Source organism: Arvicanthis niloticus, chromosome 1 (assembly GCF_011762505.2).
Source record: "Arvicanthis niloticus isolate mArvNil1 chromosome 1, mArvNil1.pat.X, whole genome shotgun sequence".
Classification (NCBI taxonomy): Eukaryota; Metazoa; Chordata; class Mammalia; order Rodentia; family Muridae; genus Arvicanthis; species Arvicanthis niloticus.
In genome coordinates, this window is record NC_047658.1 from 152,696,254 (window position 1) to 152,714,702 (window position 18,449).

At 56.8% G+C, this 18,449-nt stretch overlaps 2 protein-coding genes across 7 annotated transcripts; one reads left to right on the plus strand and one right to left on the minus strand.

Annotated features, from left to right (window-relative positions):
• Positions 1 to 63: 63 nt before the first annotated feature.
• Psd (pleckstrin and Sec7 domain containing) lies at positions 64 to 16,126 on the minus strand. Of its 6 annotated transcripts, none has more exons than XM_076923275.1 (18): positions 15,985 to 16,126; positions 14,124 to 14,179; positions 12,206 to 12,943; positions 11,847 to 11,949; positions 11,061 to 11,415; positions 9,940 to 10,380; positions 8,662 to 8,856; positions 8,437 to 8,517; positions 8,164 to 8,276; positions 7,573 to 7,631; positions 7,389 to 7,478; positions 4,046 to 4,089; positions 2,595 to 2,785; positions 2,444 to 2,514; positions 2,181 to 2,338; positions 1,663 to 1,807; positions 1,319 to 1,462; positions 64 to 959 (listed from the first exon to the last, which is right to left on the minus strand). In XM_076923275.1, exons 3-18 carry the CDS (start codon positions 12,857 to 12,859, stop codon positions 729 to 731), a joined length of 3,075 nt encoding a protein of 1,024 aa, XP_076779390.1. In that variant the 5' UTR covers positions 12,860 to 12,943; positions 14,124 to 14,179; positions 15,985 to 16,126; the 3' UTR covers positions 64 to 728. The 6 variants fall into 6 exon arrangements, with proteins under 6 accessions (XP_076779390.1, XP_076779382.1, XP_076779401.1 ...); XM_076923267.1 differs by lacking the exon at positions 15,985 to 16,126 and adding an exon at positions 15,040 to 15,185; XM_076923286.1 differs by lacking the exon at positions 15,985 to 16,126 and adding an exon at positions 14,964 to 15,071.
• Positions 16,127 to 16,343: 217 nt separating this feature from the next.
• On the plus strand, positions 16,344 to 18,397 carry Fbxl15 (F-box and leucine rich repeat protein 15). Its single transcript, XM_076923328.1, has 4 exons — positions 16,344 to 16,473; positions 16,640 to 16,793; positions 17,068 to 17,573; positions 18,053 to 18,397. Exons 1-4 carry the CDS (start codon positions 16,421 to 16,423, stop codon positions 18,240 to 18,242), a joined length of 903 nt encoding a protein of 300 aa, XP_076779443.1. The 5' UTR covers positions 16,344 to 16,420; the 3' UTR covers positions 18,243 to 18,397.
• Positions 18,398 to 18,449: the final 52 nt, after the last annotated feature.

The window sequence follows — 18,449 nt, forward strand, 5'->3', positions numbered from 1 at the left end:
TACGGTAACCCCAATGTGACACCCATCCCTGTCCCTGAGTCAGAATAGAGACAGAGGCCCAGCCAGCAATTCAGAGCAGTTTTAATGAGGGTGGCTGTACAAAGGGCAGGGCCCACCAAGAAGGGAAGCAGGCCGTGCCACCCCAGCCTGTGGATGGGACCTCAACATGGGCACCCTTCCTCTGTCTCTGCAAAGAGAGAGGTGAGCCCTTGGGGAGAAAGAGGGGGACCAGCTCAGCCCCAACTCCTGGCCTCTGTCTGAGCTAGGCCCCAGGATGGAGGGGTATTGCTGGTGTAAGGGTGGGGTGGTCTCAGCAGAAAGCGGAAACTTTATCAGGCCTCCCCCACAAAAAAAAAAAAAAAAAAAAAAGAAAAAAAGAAAGGAAGGAAGGAAGGAAGGAAGGAAGGAAGGAAAGAAGAAAGGAAGAAATAAAGAAAAAGAAAAGGAAACCCCCATCAAAAATTAGGGGCATGGGCCCCTCCCACCCTACCCACCCTTCCTGTACGAAAAAGTGCAAAACATTATCACAAAAAGGGGGTCTCTGAGAGGCCCTCAGCCTAGGCTCTGAGGCCCGGCTCAGCCCTGCCCTGCCCCGGACACCGCGTCCGGCGCGGTCGGGCCCTGGACCAGGAGGCCCTCGTGGCTGGCCCGAGGCTAGCTGAGCTCAGCAGGGCCATGTCGTCATGCAGGTGCCCAGCGGGCACTGCCCCGTTGCTCCTCCTCCCTGCTCAGGGCTTTGGCCTTGTACTGCCTGCCCCAGCCCGGGCTTCTGAGCCAGGACGCTGAGCCCGGGGCTGGCTGGTGGGGTTGGGCTGCAGGGAAGGACTGGAGTGAGGAGGAGGGCATCCATCCTCCGTGCTCCCAGCCTGGGCCAGTGCTGCCTCTATGGCATCCAGCTCCTCGCTGGCTGCCTTCATCTTGACTCGAAGCAGCGCTGCATAGGTGCCATAGCGGGATTTCTGAGACAGAAGGCCAGACAATGAAAGCCTGCCCCCTCCTCTGGCACATTCCTCCCCACCTCCCAGCAAAGAGATGCTGGTTCCCAAAAGACAGCTTTGAGGGGTTAGTGGCCCTCTCTGAGCTCTTAGAACCACCTATGACACAGCTGACATTTCTGTAGCTTTTACTAGGGCTGGAGACATGGACTACGTAACAGACATGTCACCTGACCCTAGTGGGTATGGAATTTAGCCTTGATCCCCAGAAGAGAAAATGAAGACTTCTCACCTAGCCGGGGTCCATGCTTGGGTATCATACATTCCCTTATCCCTAGCCTGGTCCTCTGGGAGATACCAAGGCCCCAGGCCAGGATGCTTACCTCAAACTCCAGGTAGGCCTCCCTCTGCCGCTGCTCGTCAGCCTCCTTGCCTCGGGCCTTCTTTCCCAGGTGAGTAGCTCGGTGCTCTCGAAGTTCGTTTGCCATGGCCTTCAGCTTGGCTTCGTGGGTCCTCACCTGCTCCTCCTAACAGCCAGGGACGTCTGGTCAGTGTTACTAGTCTACAGGCCCTCCGTGCAAAGTTTATCAAGGGACCACCTCTCTCTTGTGACCCACATAGGACTCCTGCACAGATGTCTAACCACACATGGAGCCTGGAGTACAGCTTACCACCCCGCCCCCTTCCATCCCACTGTCCACAGCGGGACTGAGCCGTATGGGACTACCTGGGAGAGGCGGGTGGCAGCGCTGGGCAGCAGAGGGCGGCTGAATTTCTTCTGTGAACTAACAGCAGCTGGGAAGGGGGGTGCAGAAAACATGGCAGCCACCACATTGATGCGAGTGATCCAGGACTGCATTTGTTCCTGGCTCCTAGGGAGACAGCACAGGGACCCCAGGTTTCTGTCTAGGAATGCCAGTCCCAACCTGGAGTCTGGTCTTGGTTGGTTGTTGTTTGTTTTGAGGTAGGGTCTCAAGTATGCCAGGCTAGGCCCAAACTGGCTACGTTATCAAAGACCTTGAATTTCTGATTTTTTTGCCTCCACCTCCTAAGTGCTGGAACTATAGGTGTGTGCCACCAGGTCTGGCAGGTACAGGGAGGGTTGGGGATCAAACCCAGGGCCTTCTGCATGCTCTGCAGTCTCTACCAAATAAGCTACGTCTCCAGTCCATAGAGTGAGGCCTTACAAGGAAAGAGGAATCCAGGGAGCAGGGTCTGGAATGGTTAAGAGAGAAAAGCACTCACGGAGCCTGGAAGAGGAAGACCCGCCAGTCAGCTGTGCGCAGATAGAAGACGTGTGGTCTTTTGCTGTAATCACTGGCGCGGGTGGCCAGGGCGTGGTGGATGCTGATGGCGTTCTTCAGCTCCGCCTCAGAAAGAGCCTTCCCAGGCTGGTACTCCTCCTATGGGGGTGCCCATCTTGTCCTGCCCCAGTCCTGGCCTCGCCATCTCCAGCCACCTAATTCCCTCTGCCAAGCCAGTCCCACCACCCACTCCTGGCCCCGCACCTTCTGCAGATAGAGGATCATGCCCTTGAGGATTCCGTGGAAGCTCTTCCAGCCCCGCTTGCCACGAGGTGCTAGGGAGGGAAGGCAGGTCAGGGTGGCCTGCGGAAGGTCCATTCCCATCCATCCCCCAATCCCCTGCACAGCCACATACTCTTCCTGCAGTCGGGGTCTGCGTGCACCTTTCGCACCAGGGCCCCGTGCTTGTAGACAGCTGCCCCAGGCTCAGGAGTCAGGTCCAGGAAAGGGCTGGAGCTGCTGCCGCTGCCTCCGCTGACCCTCTTGATGACCTTGGGGTTAGGGTCGGCCAACTCGGACAGAGATCGTCGCAGCTCCTCCTCGTCTCTGCAGATGTAACTGTTTCAGAGAGTGCTGGCCACACTGCCACACACCCCCTTCAACCCAAGTTTCTGTCCTAGGATGCCTCTTTAGTGATTAGGAGCTGCCAGGGACTTCCTTCAACCAGAAGCTCTGCCGCTGGCTCCACAAGCTCCAGGGCTGTGTCCTCCCTGGTGTGAGAGCTACCTGGGGCAAGACCACACGGGGCCTTCCCTCCCCCACCACGTGGATGCTTCCCATGTCTGTTTCCGCACATGCCCAGTCCTCACACTCTTCTCCTGGACAGACACGTGTGACTCAGCTCTGTCCTAACCACACCTAACACCCGACTCTGCTCACAGTTGGTTATGTGGAGCCAAACGGACAAGATGAACAGGCTCGTGCCTGTAATCCCAACCAACTGGAGAGGTTACAGCAGAGTTGCCACAAATCCAAGCCAGCCTGTCTCAAGACCCTGTCTCAAAAATCTAAAAGCTAAAGGTGGCGTCCTAGGATGCGCCTTCCAACATGTTCCTTTGTAAATCCTGTCAAGATAGAAAACTCGGATTCTCTCACTGCCTTGCTCAAGAGTTTTCAATAGCCCCATTGCCTTCTACATGACATCTATGTTACTTCCCTCCCGCCCCTCTCTTTCCACTCACCCAGCCAGGCCTGTGACCTTATACCCCACTTCTTCACTAACTTCAGTCACAACTTTTTCCCCCAATATCAACTTCCCCCTTATCTCCTACAAGACACCAGACTTCAAGGCCTGCCTCCAGAAAGCCGTTCTCTATCCCCTCCCTTGAAAGGCACTGATCCAGAGTCTGGTTCAACAGACAGAGACTACTGTATCTACTGGTGTTTAGAAGGGCTCTTCCAGCCTGGGGCCCCAAACTGGATCTTCTCCTTTAGACAGAACTCTTGCAACACAATGAGAAAACTTGATTCCTTCCTTGTTCTGTGGCACTCCAAGGTAACCTCCTGTACCCCTAGAGTTACTCTGCTTTCTCCTCAGGCTGCCAGGGACCTCCTTTTATGTTTCAACCTCCCCTCTTCCCCTCCCTCCAACACCCCTCCACCCTACCTCCACCTCAGCCCAGCTTGTCATAACAACAGAGCTAGACACAAGACAGACCCCAAGTCTCGTCAGGCATTTCCAAAGAAGGAAGTAAGGTAGCCTTCCTGCTTCTTAGGGCCTCCCGTCCCTCCCTGTACCCGCAGCCCCAGTTCTCTGGCATCCCCAGGCTCCAACCCTAACCCTTAGCAAACAGCTCCAGCACTCACATGGCCCACTGCAATTTTTCATTCTTGATGGAGCTGTACAAGGCCTGGAGAGAGACAAATCAGGGAATGTGGATTAATCCTGTGGGAGGTATTTCATGCACACCAGTGTCAGAGCTCAGAACCTTCCTGCTAACTTGGGAGAGGAAATGGGGCTAAAAGAGGGACATAAGGACCGAAATCCAGCTCTGGAATAAAACACCAAGACCCAGGCCCGTCTCCAGCACTGAAACTGCCTGACGTGGGTCGGTTTCTACAGGGAGTACAAGGGGCAATTGGCTAGTCAGCACAAGGAGCCCTGAGCCACAGCTGGTACATAGTAACTGCCAGGTGCTGTTGCCTGTCATCAGGGGACTCTCCTTCTCAGAGTCTGGTAGGAGAAGTACAACCCTAAATAGAATCTGAGAGGAAGCCAGAGAAATCCTCCTTCCCCCAACCATGTGTTCTGGCCAGATTTCACAGCATAAACCCACACAGAGCAAATGGGGGAAACAGGCTCCACGGTAGAGTATGTATCCTTTCACCTTTGGTTCCCAACTTCAGGACAAAGTGAGCCTTCCCCCAACTCCACCAAGGCGACGCCAAGGGGCTCAGTGCTCAGCCGTCCTTCATACTACTGGTGTGTCGACCAAAGGCCGAACCTGTAGTTTCAGCTTCCAGTTACTGTCCACCTCAAACTGTGGGCCCGGAACCGACCACTTCCCCTCTGCAAAGTTGGCCTAGGAACATCTGAGGGCCATGCAGTGACAAGAGAGAATGGCCTTTACAAGTGGTGTACGAGACCCCTGTACTTGGGGATGGCTTAGAATATACCAGCAACTCCAAGTGTGGGGGCGCTTCTGCCAGGCTGTCTGTGAGTGGGTGTGTCCCCAGCATGTGCGTGTTTTGCTGTGTGGCTGTGATGCTGCCTGCGCGTGAGTTGGGTGCAGCGGTGACGTCGGCGCCTTCCCGATGCTGGGACACAGCACCCCCTCATCCTCCCAACACACCACAGACTCCGACTCTTTCTGCCCATAGTCATGGCCAGCCACAAGGCTACCCAGGCACTCCATTCCTGCACATCCTGTCTGCAGGTGGATGCACCCCAAAGCCTCCACCCCACAACACAAACCAGGCTAATCAACACACAGCTCTCAAACAACTGAGCCAAAGTCAGCAGGGTGTAGACCCTGAATCCTCTCACTTCCCAGTGATCCGGCCAGGAGGCTGGAGTAACTACTAAGATCCAACCTGCAACCCTTGTCTCCAGCCTTCCAGTTCTGCATTTTGCCCTCAACACTACCTCTGCCTACAACCACACCTTCCTTCCTCTGAAGGTCCTGAACCCTACCATAGAGCCCAGCGTCCTGTTCCCATCCAGAAAACCCTCCGCACCCAGAATACTGTGGTTGGTGAGGCAGGTCCACCTTGGCCCTCCCCCACAGCCCGTACCCATCTCTAGCTGCCCAGGAGTTCCATCCTTGTTGGGCCCTCCAACCACCTTCATCCTCACCCATGCTCTCCTCGAACGCTCGCTCTGCTGCCCTCAGCACCTCCCTCAAGCCGCCCCCTCGCTCGCCGCCCGGCCTGGCGTGGGCCGCGGGCCCCACGCCCTCACCGCCTTCTTCTTCTTGCGGCTCTGCAGGCGGCTGACCACCAGGTCGGTGTAGAGCACGGGCTTGAGACTGCGCGAGCGCTGCGGCCAGCCGTAGCACAGGGTCTCCGCGCCGCGGTGGGTGCGCCCGTAGCGCACCGAGCAGAGCGAACGCGAGCGCAGCCGCCCCGCGCTGCTGTGGATGCTGTTGACGCCGATCATGCTGGCCCGCCCGCTGCGCCGCGGTCCCCGGCCATGCCCCCGCCCGCCCTCGGCCCCGGCCCGCCCGGACGGCCGCGGACGGCTCCCCGACAGCCAGCGCGAGCGCTCGGCCCGAGCCCGCCGGCTCCCACCGACGCACCGAGCGCTCGGCGGCGGCGCCGTGGGCTCCGCAGCTCCGCAGAAGGAGGGGGCGCCGGCGGGAGGGGAGGGCGCGGGCTGGGGCGGGGACATCGCGCGACGGAGCAGCACGGCGCGAGCCCGGCGCCGTGGGGAGGGCCGGCGGCCAGCGGGGGCGCATGCGTGGGGTCTCGCCAGGGGGCCGAGCTCGCGCCCAGGGTAGGCGGCTGCGGGAGGCGTCCAGAGCACTCTTCAGCTTGTCAGAATTGAGGGTTAAAGGGACTAGCCAGCCTACTCCCCTACTCTCCTGGCCGGCCTTCGAACAGTCACGATGAACTCGTCCAACCCTTGGGCAGATCTCCCGATGTCCAAGCCAAGCCCATGTGCCACCGAGGTCACACATACCAACTTCCAGACGCACCGATTCCCATTCACCCTGACTTACTGATGTCCACCTCAAAAGGTACCGTCTACAGCTGATAAATACCCTCTACTGTCAAAGCAGACACAGCGGACTGAAAGACGCAGACCACGCTGCATCTCACACAAATACCCAGACTACACCCAAAGCACAAACACCTCAAGTCACATAGGTCCCTTGATTCCCAGACGTTGTTAAACACACACCACTCACGCAAACAGTTCAATTCACAGACACCTCGACTCACAGTGGACACGCCCTCTCACACATACCCTCAAACTCAGGTATCCAATACACCCCCACCTAGGAACCTGTTCTATGTCATCACATGTATAGAGTGGTCCAGAGACACTCCCCCCACTTCTTTAAGTTAGTCCAGGCCTCCCGAGGTAAAACACTCTACAATGGGGAGGAGGGACTGAGAGACAGGGTCGGAGGGCTCCTCCCTCCGGCACCTATCTCCTTCCTGGCACCTGGGTGCAGGACCTGCTTCCAAGGGGCCCCGATAGTCCCAGCGTTGTGCTCTGGATGCAAAACCCTGGGAAAACCTTTGTGCCTTCTCTGACCCCTCTCTACCTTAGGCTCCCTCCTGAGTAGTGGTGCCAGGAGGATCTTTGTGGCTCTTATACACTAAGTTGGAGAGCAATGTCCCCATGCCCACCCCAGCACAGCGCGCCAGCAGAGACACCTCCCTTCCACCTTCTGTGAGCACTGGAAGGGAACCAAAGAGAGCAAATGCGAGTCCAGGAACGCCTGCTCACGTGCTTTCCAGAGCCGGTCCCCTTTCCTCTCAGGAGTGCATACATGTGCGCATGTGCGCTGAGAGCCTGCCTATGGGGGCTGGGCGAGGGGGCGGTCCCCAAGCTGAGTCACCAGAGCCTAGATTCCTGCTGCCTGAGCTACCCAATAAGTCCCAAATCCTAGCTCTTCCCTTCCTACAACTCTGCTCCTGAGTAGGTACTCTGTCCTGCCCTTCCGGTAACGGCTACCGTCTGAGTCACCCCGCCCCCAACCTTGAGCAGCTCCCTGGGGAAATCGCCACCATCATTGAGGCCCTCCAGGTTTCCGATGAAGTCCCCACAGGTCATGCGCTTCCCAATGTTCTAAGGGAGGAAAACAAAGGTCTGTGAGGCCAGCTTCCCAAAGCCTTTAAGCTTCTCCTTTTCTGGCCTCCCGCCCGCTGTGCCCCTAACTTACGTGGCCATGGAGATCTGTGTTGAGGAGCATGAGGGCACAGGTCAGCGTGTGAGCGCCGTCTAGGGGAGAATTGATTGTCAGCTTCAGGCAACCCCAGGGGTTCTTCCCACAGCCGTCCATCACCTCCTTTTGCACCCTTTTGGCCTATATGTGTTTTACCACCCGAACTCCGTGAAATCATTCCATCTCTCCTCCAACCCATTTCCTCAGCATGGACCTCCCCTCTGATCTCTGGCTCCTCCTCCCTAGGTCCCCAGGTTGCTGGGGCAGTTGCTCCCTGCTTGTCCTCAATATCCCACATGCTGAAGGTACTAAAACAAAAGCAAGCTGAAGACATCACACACAGGCAGAGCAAAGCCAGTCAGTACTGAAACCACGCCTGGTCCAGCACATACAGATGAAACAACTTCATGCAAGCATATCTCCACCTGCCTCCCAAAACACCCTTGACCTAGCAACATGCCTGCTACACGGACAGCTCCACATGCATGTAGCTGCGTTTTACACTGGTGCATGTGCACATGCCTTACAAACATGGATATTCGTTCCCTCTGTGGCCAGATGGGACAACCCTGCTCCCAACCTGCTCACCCTCTGAGGACAGGGCTTCAGGATTACACTGGAAATATCGCTGGGAGAAGTGGGCCAGTACTCGCTCCCGCTCCTGGGTCTCACCCATTAAGGCCAGCTCCTTTAGAAACACCCTAAGGCAGGAGAAAGAAGATGTCACCCTCCATTCAAGGTCTCCTTACCAGGAAGTCCTGGTCTCTGAAGAGTGATATCAAGACAACCTAGAAGATGCATAGCTGGAGCTTAATGCCAAGCCTGGTCAGCAGGACTGTCCTTACAGGGTTCAAAACCCACCTGAGAGCCTGATCCAGAGCCATGCCCGTGAAGACAAAAAACTTGAGATACTCGCCAGCCACCAATTTGCTGAAGTCATTGCTGTGGACAGGGCATATAGGTAGGGGTCACAAGGTCACTTCAGTGGCATTGCCTAGAGACTGTGGGCATTAACCGGAGAGGATGAGGGGCTGCCCCGGGATGCACTCCTTGACCCTAGCCTCAGTCCCAGCCCAGGGGCATTACTTCTTGCCCAGATGCCGGGCCACATCAGCCTTCCTGAAGCCATCAAGTCGGTACAGCCTCTTGGCTAGGCGCTGTGCAGCCTCCAGATCTGCTTTCTGTCCATTGGACAAGGTGTCTGTGCTTCCCAGGGCCAGCCGCTCTGTGCTATCCAGCTCTGAGTCTGAGTCGGACACCAGTTGGCTTAGGGGTGGTTCACTGCCAGGGTAGATCAGCAGCTAAGAGTTGGGGCAGAGACCTTGGGAATTATCCAGACCCTCCCCTTGCTCTATACCCAGAAGTTGGGGAATGGTTAGAGGGACATGGAAATGTCTTTTTTGTTTTGAAAGGACATTAGTTAGCTTTCTCTCCACTTCCCACTTTTCTCCATGAAAGTTCTGCTTCAAATCTAACCCATGTCAGTCTTACTGCTGTAGGAATCCTGGCCACTCCCCAAAGCTACCAGGGGCCTAAGGTTACTCTTTGATAGTCTCCGTCTCTACACCTGCCCTCCTCGAGACCTCTCTGCACACACTCCTGGACACAGGCACCCAGGTATAAATGGAGTGCTGGGGAAAAGTGAGGTCAAAGATCAAGAGCATCAGGGATAGACACATCCTGCTCTCTTCATTTCCCGCCTTAGAGAGAACTCTCCTTGGCGTTCCCTGCTACCCATAGAGAAGCAATGTCTGGGGTTACAGTTTGGGGGGTCACACTGTACTCATCCTCTTCCTCTCCTTCCTTCCTCACCCCAGCTGCTCTACTCGCAAAGCCACCTGTCACCCCAGAGACAGAGGCCGGAAACTCCTGGTTGCTAGGCAACCCTGTCTCCCTGGCCACCCCCCTCCTGTTGCCATGGCTTCCATGACTGGGAGGGTAGCAGCAGAGGGGAGAGCACAAAGGTTAGGCTATGAAAGGACATTCCTAGAGCAGGGTGAGACATAACCTCTTGGAGGAAAGTGGAGGGAGGGGAAGGGAGGGGCTGCTGGCTGTGGGTCTAGCTCGGTGGGAGTGACAGGCTCTGTCTGGGAAGGAGAGGGCCCTCCAGGAGAGAAAAAGGATGTTCTCTGGGGATTCTTCCGTCTTGAATCATGGTTTCTCCAGTCACTGGATCTGAGCCCAGGGAGGGAGCTGCAGGGGGCCAATGGCAGGAGGCCTCCAAATGGGAAAACAGACATCTGTTAACCACCCGCTCTTGGTCAGGGATATATAAATGACTTTCTCATTCTGGGGCTCTGTCCCTTAATCAGCAGTTCCTGGGGGTCCTGGGATTGGGGCTGACCAGTCAAAGAAAATACTCACCTGCCCAGGGGAGCTGCCCCCAGCCCAAGGCTATCCTCAGAGTGGGAGGGACTAGGAAGCTCCTTCCTTGGGGCCAGCTTGGCCCCAGCATCTGACTCTTCCACCTCCCTTCTCTGGGTCCAAGGACCATCAGCAGCAGAGCTGGTACCAGAATCCAGTTCAAGAGGGGCAAGTGGGGCAGGTGCAGGTGGGTCAGGCCGGGGAGCTGGGGGTTGGGGGGGAATCTCAAAGGTGAAGAAGGGGCTCTGGGTTGGGCCAGGTGAGGCCAGGGCCTCCAGGGAGGCAAGGCTACTATAGGAGGTGCCCTTGGCTCGGTGGGACTCCAAGATGGCTTCAAACACACAACTGAAGGAGTCAGGCCCATCTGCTGAGGGGCTGGTCCCAGGCAGGAAGGGTACTGGTGACTTGAGAAGCCCAGAGTGAGGCATGTGGTCCCCTGGCCTGCAGAGTCAGGGAGAGTGTCTGATCAGTTCCCCAGAATCAGGCTTTGGCAGGATTTCATTGAACTCTTGCTGAGTGGTACAAGGGTTATCACCCCCTTTCCACAGATCCAAACCCCTTAGGAAAAGCCACTAGAGTAGAGGGCCCATGAAGTTCAGTGTTTTTGCAGTGTCCCAGCCCTGCCCATCCACAGCACCCAGTCCTGCTCCCCTTCCACAGTAATCTCCCTCTCCCCTCCTTTCCCTGATCCGCTTCCCTCCTGCCATCCCTTTTCTATTTCTGGCAACATCTTAGGAGATGCAGCTCCAAGCTGCAATGGGGCGTGAGACAGAAAGGAAAAGCCCCCACATTTCCACATACTCCTGCCAGGACCCAGGATCCAACCCATGTTCCCTGTCCTCAGGCTGTCCCCCATGCCCCCACTTTGGCCTCTGGCTTTTGGCCCCTGAGAAGCCAGAATTCTGTCTGGTCCGTGTGGCTGCCCTGACTCCTGGCCTCGCCAGTGCTGCCAATGCCCACACATTCCTAATATTCTCCCAGGCCTCAGGGTTTTGTCTAGAGTCCCCTTTCCACACCGCTGACGTTATCCTGGTCCTCACAGTCTGTCTTCACTACCCTGGGTTCTTGCTGGGGTCAGCAAAAAAAGAGCAAGCCACTTTCCCCGAAGTAGTCCCACTCACCGGGCCCCCTCCGAGGCCTCAAACACCTCATCATCCACATCTTCTTCACCACCTGCCTCATCATCTTCATTGCCACTGCCCAGACTGGAGGAAGGGCCAGGGCATGGGCTAGGTCGTGAGGCAGGTGGTTGGGCAGTGCCAGGGGGTCCCTCAGAGCTGGGCTGACTCTCAATGGCAGAGTCAGCCTCCTCCCGCTCAGCCAGCACCTCATCGATGTCAGTCTCTCGGTAGCACCTCAGGGGCACCTTGTCCAGGTCTGTCTCGGAGTACTTGGCCGTTCGCCCCACAGCCACCCCAGAGCCTTGCTTGGAGCCCACCCCATGTGAGGGGAGGGCCTGCTCTGGGAGCTTAGCACCTGCATGCACAGATATCAAGGTCAGGAGGTAGTCATGTTGGATAGCTTCCCCACGGTCTCACATAGGCTGGAAACTCTTCATCATCTACCACTATGTATCTGCCACACCCTTTACTTGATTCACATGCCTGTGGAACTCATCTCAAATCCAGCCCCTATCAAATAACTATGAAGAAAACCAGACTTTCTTCTAGTCCTAGGAGTAACCCTTGACATCTAACCATCCCTTCCTCCCCCACCCAGCTTCCTCCAGAGCCCAGCTCAACCCTCATAACACAGATGAAAAAGACTGGAGCCTGGAGAGATGTTGGCTGACTTAGGAGCCCAGGGAAGCCAAACAGGAGGAAGGTTTAAAAGAGGCCTCTTGGCCAGGCCTCAGCTGCTGGAGAGAAGGTCCTGCCCTCCTCCCCTGGGCTAAGTCCAAGCCTTACCTGAGCTGGGGGGGTCCAGGGAGCCATAGAAGAATTCCCACTTGGCTCGAGCGATTCTCTGGGCATGAGAGGAGACTTCCCGGGGGGAGGACCAGGTGTCCCCCTGAGCCAAAGACAAAGGCACAGGACCCCAAAATGAGAGCCAGACATACAAGGACACATGAATATGCAACAGCAGAAAGAAAACCACACGGGACAGAGATGAAGGTGCAGGGACACAATGATAGAGGGCAAAAAAGCTGATTTAGGACATTAAAGGATTTGGGTGACTATGAGACAAATCTCAGTCCAACAGGGACTGAGTTTTGTCCCTTAGTTTGGGCACTAAGGCCCCAGGCAGCCCAAGGCAGATTTCGTACCTGGTTTAGGAATCCAGTATCTGCATGTCCTCTGAAGTGCATGGCCAGGTGCTCAGGGGTCCCCCCCAGCCCATTAGGGAGGGAGGAGTAAAGGCCATCTGCCCCAATCTGGGGTGGGACCAATGACCCACGTGAGGGGTCCCTGCTGCCAGGAAGAACAGAGCCTCCTCCAGCTGGGAGTGGGTCTGATGTGGATGCCTCTAGCCGCAACTTCCGGTTGCAGCCAGGTCCAAGGGCTGTGGTGGGCCTTGGGGCAGAAATCCCGCCCAGGTCCCAGCTCCGACTCAGGCCTCCAGAAGCAGGTAGACCATTCAGTGGCCTCACACTGGCCTTCTCCACAAAACGGAAGATGACCACAGAACTCTGTGCCCCTGGTGGGGGCTGCCCAGTGGGTGAAGAGGGTCCCCAGGGTGAGGGAGCTATATGGGGTGAGGGAGGGGCTCGCAGAGGGGTACAAGGTGCTGTCACACGTCCCAGATCCCGGCCTCGAGGACCTGGGCCCACCACTCTTCGTATTAGGGATCCTGTGCTGCCATACATGCTGGCTGGGGGACTTTGGGGCACTGGGCCTTCGGGTAGCCAGCGACGAGGACATCGTGGTGGGGAGATGGCACAGTCGCCTTCTGAGCAGAAGCGCATGGCACCCTGGGCCATGCTGGAGCCGGGGGGTCAGGCTGGGGGGGCAGGGATGGCGAGGCCAGGCAAGGAGTAAGGGGGCTGCATGCTCTTCAGACAGGCCTGCAAGAGAGGAAGGGGAGCATGGGTGGAGTGCCTTGGAGTCAGACAAGCAGGACAGCAGAGACAGAGATGGGACAGTGGGTTGGGCCTTCTAAGGCCCAGAGACCCATCCTGGGAATATGGACTCACCCATCCTAACCCCAGAGGACTCCTGCTTTGGAAAGCTTACAGGGAAAGGACCATCTACTCAGTGGTTCCTCTCCTGTCTGGGAGCCCTGAGCATCACTTCTGATGAAAGAGCAAGCTAATTCAGTCCATCGAGTTCAGTTCTGGGGCAATTGGGAACTCTTTCTTGGGTGGAGGCCTGTATCTTATCTTCTGGATCATAGAGGCCATGGGTTCTCTATAGTTCCACTTATGGGGGACCCTCACTTAGAATAAGAGAAATCATGCTTCTTTGAAGGAGAGGAAAGAAAGGAGGAGCATGGGGATGATGAAGTGTTGAGAGGGAAGTGAGGAGGAGGGTCTGAAGAGGCCTTGACCTCGGTCCAGAGAGTGCTGAGTGGGGGAGAGACATTCTATTTTCCATACCAGTACATGCATGCACACACACACACCCTTGCATAAACACACACATGAATTCATATACACACATGCAGGACAAAGTATCAGTACAGTTAACACATTCATAGGCAACACCCTCCAGTACACACTTGCAGTACTGCTCAAGACACACCCTCATACAATCACAGTCATAACAAATATGTGTATGACGGAAAAGCACATGCTTGTTTTACACACACACACACACACACACACACACACACACACACACGGATCACCAAGCAGGAGCACACAAAGAGGTTCCCAAAATTCAGGATCTCATCCTCTCACGCACACAGAAACAGGTGTATCAGAGACCTCTTAGTCACAATCATAAACACAGATACATATTTGCACACAGACTCAGAGACACACATTCTTCCCCGTCCCCCCCCCCCCCCAGTAACCAAGTCTGGGTGAGGGGGTTGCACCACATCCCTCTCTCCCCAACTCCAGGGGTATAAAATATCTTGTCCAGCCCAGGAGGGACCGTAAAAGAAAAACGGGCCTCTGATGGCAAAGCAAGGTAGAGAAAGCTGTCAGAAGCAGCACCCCTGCAACCAGACAGGTTCTTGAAGCTCAACAGGAGCCTGGCCCTCCCCTATACAGGCCCTCCTCCAAGGGACGCGGTACTCACCGCTGCTCGTCAGGAGCTGGAATCGAAGAGAGGCAGAGAGGCTGGGCCCCGCTCAGCTGTAAAAGCAGCACGGCTCCCGCTTGCTCCAGGCCCGCCCGCCTCTCAGTCCCTCCTCCACCCCTCCCCACGCTCTGCTCTAGCAACGCTAATCTCCCCCCTCCAACCTCCCTCCTTTCCCAGGGCCCTAAGTCCCAAAGAATACCACCACCTAGTCAGTACCTAAGACTCACACCAGAGAAAAGGGAGAATGTAGAAAAACCCGTTCTGTTCCCTAAACCGTCATATGCCCCACCCCACTCGTGTTCAGTTCTCTCTCGTCCATCATCTCCTGAACCACACGTAGGGTCCAGCTGCATACGCCTGTCCTGCTCCAGACCCCACGCGTGTCCCCAGGAGGCTGCCACATGACCTGTTACATGCCACACGCGCTCCCGCCCCCACAAGCACGCGGCCACGCAAAGCACAGGGTACGGAGTAGATCGGACCCGCCCCCTAAAACCAGAAGACCCAACTATGGAAGGGACATCAAGCGAATGCAGTCTTAAACACTTCGGGGTTCTGAGCCTCAGACCCAGGAGTCCTGTTCTGAACCCCAACCCGGAGTGCAGAAAAAGGATAAGGCAGGCTCCAGGAAGAACTTCCTTGCTGCCTAGGTTAATCGTCCCGCCTTTTCAGGGTCGAGAGTTTAGAAGGGATGACCCCGAGACTGGGACAAGAAGCACAGGCAAACCTTGTGCCCTTGGCCAGGGTGGAAAAGGGTCTGGCTATTTTAGGAAAACGCCACACGAGTTACTATGGTAACTATTCTCCTTTGGAAGGCCAAGACCGGCAGGTTATGACCTGGGAAGGAAGAGAGGGTCGATTCGGGTGGCCAGAGGGTGAGAGGACGTTCGAAGCGGGGGTGCGCGGGGCTCACCGCGGGAAGGGGTGGCGCGAGTTCCGCGAGGTGCTGAAGGGGACAGCGCCAGATTTGTCGTAATGCGCAAGCGCAGAGGAGCGAACAAAGGGGCGGGGGAGGAGGCGCGTGCCCGGAGGTGGTGCGCGCCCACATGTATTTTGCAGAGATCTTTCCAGGCTACCCCTTCCCCAAGTATGCTGAAACGAGGAAGCAATCCCCTCATCCACCTTCACCCTCTTCTGTCTTTCCGGTGCTGGTTGGCTTCTCCCTTTATGCTACGTTAAGTAATGAGGTGTGTAGAAGGAATTCTGGGAAAACCAGGATTTCTGGGTTCTTTATCCTTGCTTCATTTGATCCTGGTTAAGGAGCTTCCTCCCTAGAGCCTCGGTTTGCCTGTCTTTAAAATGAACGGTCCTCCCTACCTTTGCTGCTGCTGATAAGCAGCTTTCATTATGAAGAGCTGAAATGTTTGCACAGGGGCGCGCAACGATGTAGGATGCAGCGGCCCTACAGTCTTTCGCATGCCCCACACCCACCCCAGATGCTGGAGGAACATATTACGCCAGGGGTTGCCCAGAGAGGGACTTGGGCTTAGTAACTGGGGGCGCAGTGAAAGATTGAGCTTTGGGAAGTCACTCTCCCTACAATTAATCCAGAGCCAGTCAAGAAGCAGTACGGCTAGTGGGCTGCGCTAGTGGGCTAGTGGGCTGCGCTGAGCATGCTTTCCTCTCGGACTCTGGACTGCTGGAAAGCAGACCTGGCTAGTCCTATATAGTCCTTTCTCCTTAGGCAAAGAGCCGGCCTACGTTGCCCTGAAGTGGAAAGGGATGGATGTCATGACTGTGCACTTCACAATTCACAAGGAATGGCAGGTTTAAACAAGTTTGCTTGATAATAAAAGCCCTAGCATCGCCCATTTAATCCAATCTTTTGACAATTGCTTATTGAGCACCTACTACATACCAATTAGTTATAGTCTGGGCAATCTCTCCCCGCTTTCTTTTTCCAAAGTCGCTTAAACGCGACCAGAGGACAGAAGGAGGCATTCGGTAACCTAGGAGTCCTGGCTCCGCCCCTTCTGCCTTTGGCCTTGTCTGCTCCTCCCATCACCACTCAGAGACGGCTACTGGCCCGCAACGAAGACCGAAAGCAGTCTTCGCTCGCCGCTACTCCAGCCTCGGGCTTCAAGCCCTGTAGCTTGAGGAGACATCTAATGGTACATCACTCGTCTGTTCTGCCTCAGTTTCGGGGTCCATCCGAAAAGCTTCCCGATAAGGGTTCTCAGTGAGACCGCACTCGATTAAATAGGTCTGTCTCTTCAGACCAAGGAGGCGGGCTCGCCGCAGCCGCTTCAAGGCCAAAGCTCGTAGAGCTTACTGCGCACGCGCAGTAGACGGCGATGGAGCCACCAATGGAGCAGTCCGGAGGGGAGCAAGAACCAGGAGCTGTCAGGTACCGAGCACTGGAGGGGCCTAGAGAGGGAAAAAAAGAGACCCGCGGGAGGGCAGCTGAGTCCAGGCCGGACCCGGACCCCTCTTGCCAGCCGGGACTCTGGGGTATAACAGAAGGACTCGCACGTAACAGCGGCCCGGGGACGTCAACGCCGCTTTCCCTTCAGGCTCCTGGACTTGCCCTGGGAAGACGTGCTGCTCCCGCACGTCCTGCACTGGGTCCCGCTGCGCCAGCTGCTCCGGCTGCAGCGCGTCAGTCGCGCCTTCCGGGCGCTCGTTCAGCTGCACCTGGCGAGGCTGCGCCGCTTCGACGCGGCTCAGGTGAGCCGGGGACCGGAGCCCCGCCCCCGCCCCGCCCCCGCGTGGGTACCACCGTCGCCCCGCCTCCAGACCCGCCCCAGCTGCGCGGTAAACCCTTCCCGACCCCGGGTGCGACGTGCAGAAGTCCAGAGGGCGAGTACTGGGCAGCGACTCGGAGGGAGCTCGGTGTCTCCCCTGGGAGGGAGGGCAGGTGGCAAAGTCCCGAAGTTAGGCGGCTGCCAGGCAGTGGCCCGCCCCCGGGGACAGCCTGAGTCTCCGTGCCTCCCGCCCGCAGGTGGGTCCACAGATTCCACGGGCGGCACTAGTCCGGCTACTGCGGGATGCTGAGGGGCTGCAGGAGCTGGCGCTGGCTCCGTGTCACGAATGGCTGTCGGACGAGGACCTGGTGCCAGTGCTGGCACGGAATCCACAGCTACGGAGCGTAGCACTGGCCGGCTGCGGCCAACTGAGTCGCCGAGCGCTCGGGGCGCTGGCTGAGGGCTGCCCGCGTCTGCAGCGCCTTTCGCTCGCTCACTGTGACTGGGTGGACGGGCTGGCACTGCGTGGCCTCGCTGACCGTTGCCCGGCTCTGGAGGAGCTAGACCTCACCGCCTGTCGCCAAATCAAGGACGAGGCCATCGTGTACCTGGCGCAGAGACGGGGCGCGGGACTCCGCAGTCTCTCCTTAGCAGTCAACGCCAATGTGGGGGACACTGCGGTCCAAGAGTTGGCTCGAAACTGCCCGCAACTCGAGCACCTAGACCTCACCGGCTGCCTTCGGGTCGGAAGCGATGGTGTCAGGTGCCTGGGCATGGGGGTGGTACGGTAGCAAGTGGGCAGTCACGTTGGGGATAGGGAGGCGGGTTGTACTTGTCAAAGACCCATCAGAAAGACCTCTGGAATTTTTTAGGCTAGAAAGAGTACAATTAAAAACAAAACAAACAAAACAAAACAAACAAAAAACCTTTCTGAGCCAAGATTGACACACTGAGAGATGTCACATAAAGTTGACTTCTGGTATTTCTGCAACAAGGAGGGGCGGGAATCCTGAAACACTGGAAAGAACTATGGGTTGGTACAAAGAGCCAAAAGCCCTAAATGAGCTGGGGCCTGGAGTCTGTAATTCCATCCTGGCCCCTTCCCTTAGGTCCAGTAAAAAAAGCAGACCTTGAGCTGGAGGGAAAATTAGAATTTTCTGGAGCCAGCTGCAGGTTTAGTGGGTTGGCCCTACAGACGGAGAGAGGGTCTTTAGCACCTAGCATCACCTGCTCCTCCCTCAGGACACTGGCGGAGTACTGCCCGGCGCTGCGCTCTCTGCGGGTGCGGCACTGCCACCATGTGGCCGAACCCAGCCTGAGCCGCTTGCGGAAGCGTGGTGTGGACATCGACGTGGAGCCACCCCTGCACCAGGCCCTGGTGCTACTCCAGGACATGGCAGGCTTCGCACCCTTTGTCAACCTACAGGTCTGACTGACTTTCCTTGGGGTGGGGGCACAGCTGGACTGTGTAGCTGGGGCTTGACACTGAGCCATAGGGAAACTGGACTGTGAGGGCCTATAGTTGAGAGGCCTGGGATATGCCCTGTCCCACCCTGGAATTTCAAATAAAGAGCTTTTTACCCCTTCTTGCCTGGTGCATAGGGGCTGTGAAGCTGAGAACAGGTAGACGGACAGTATT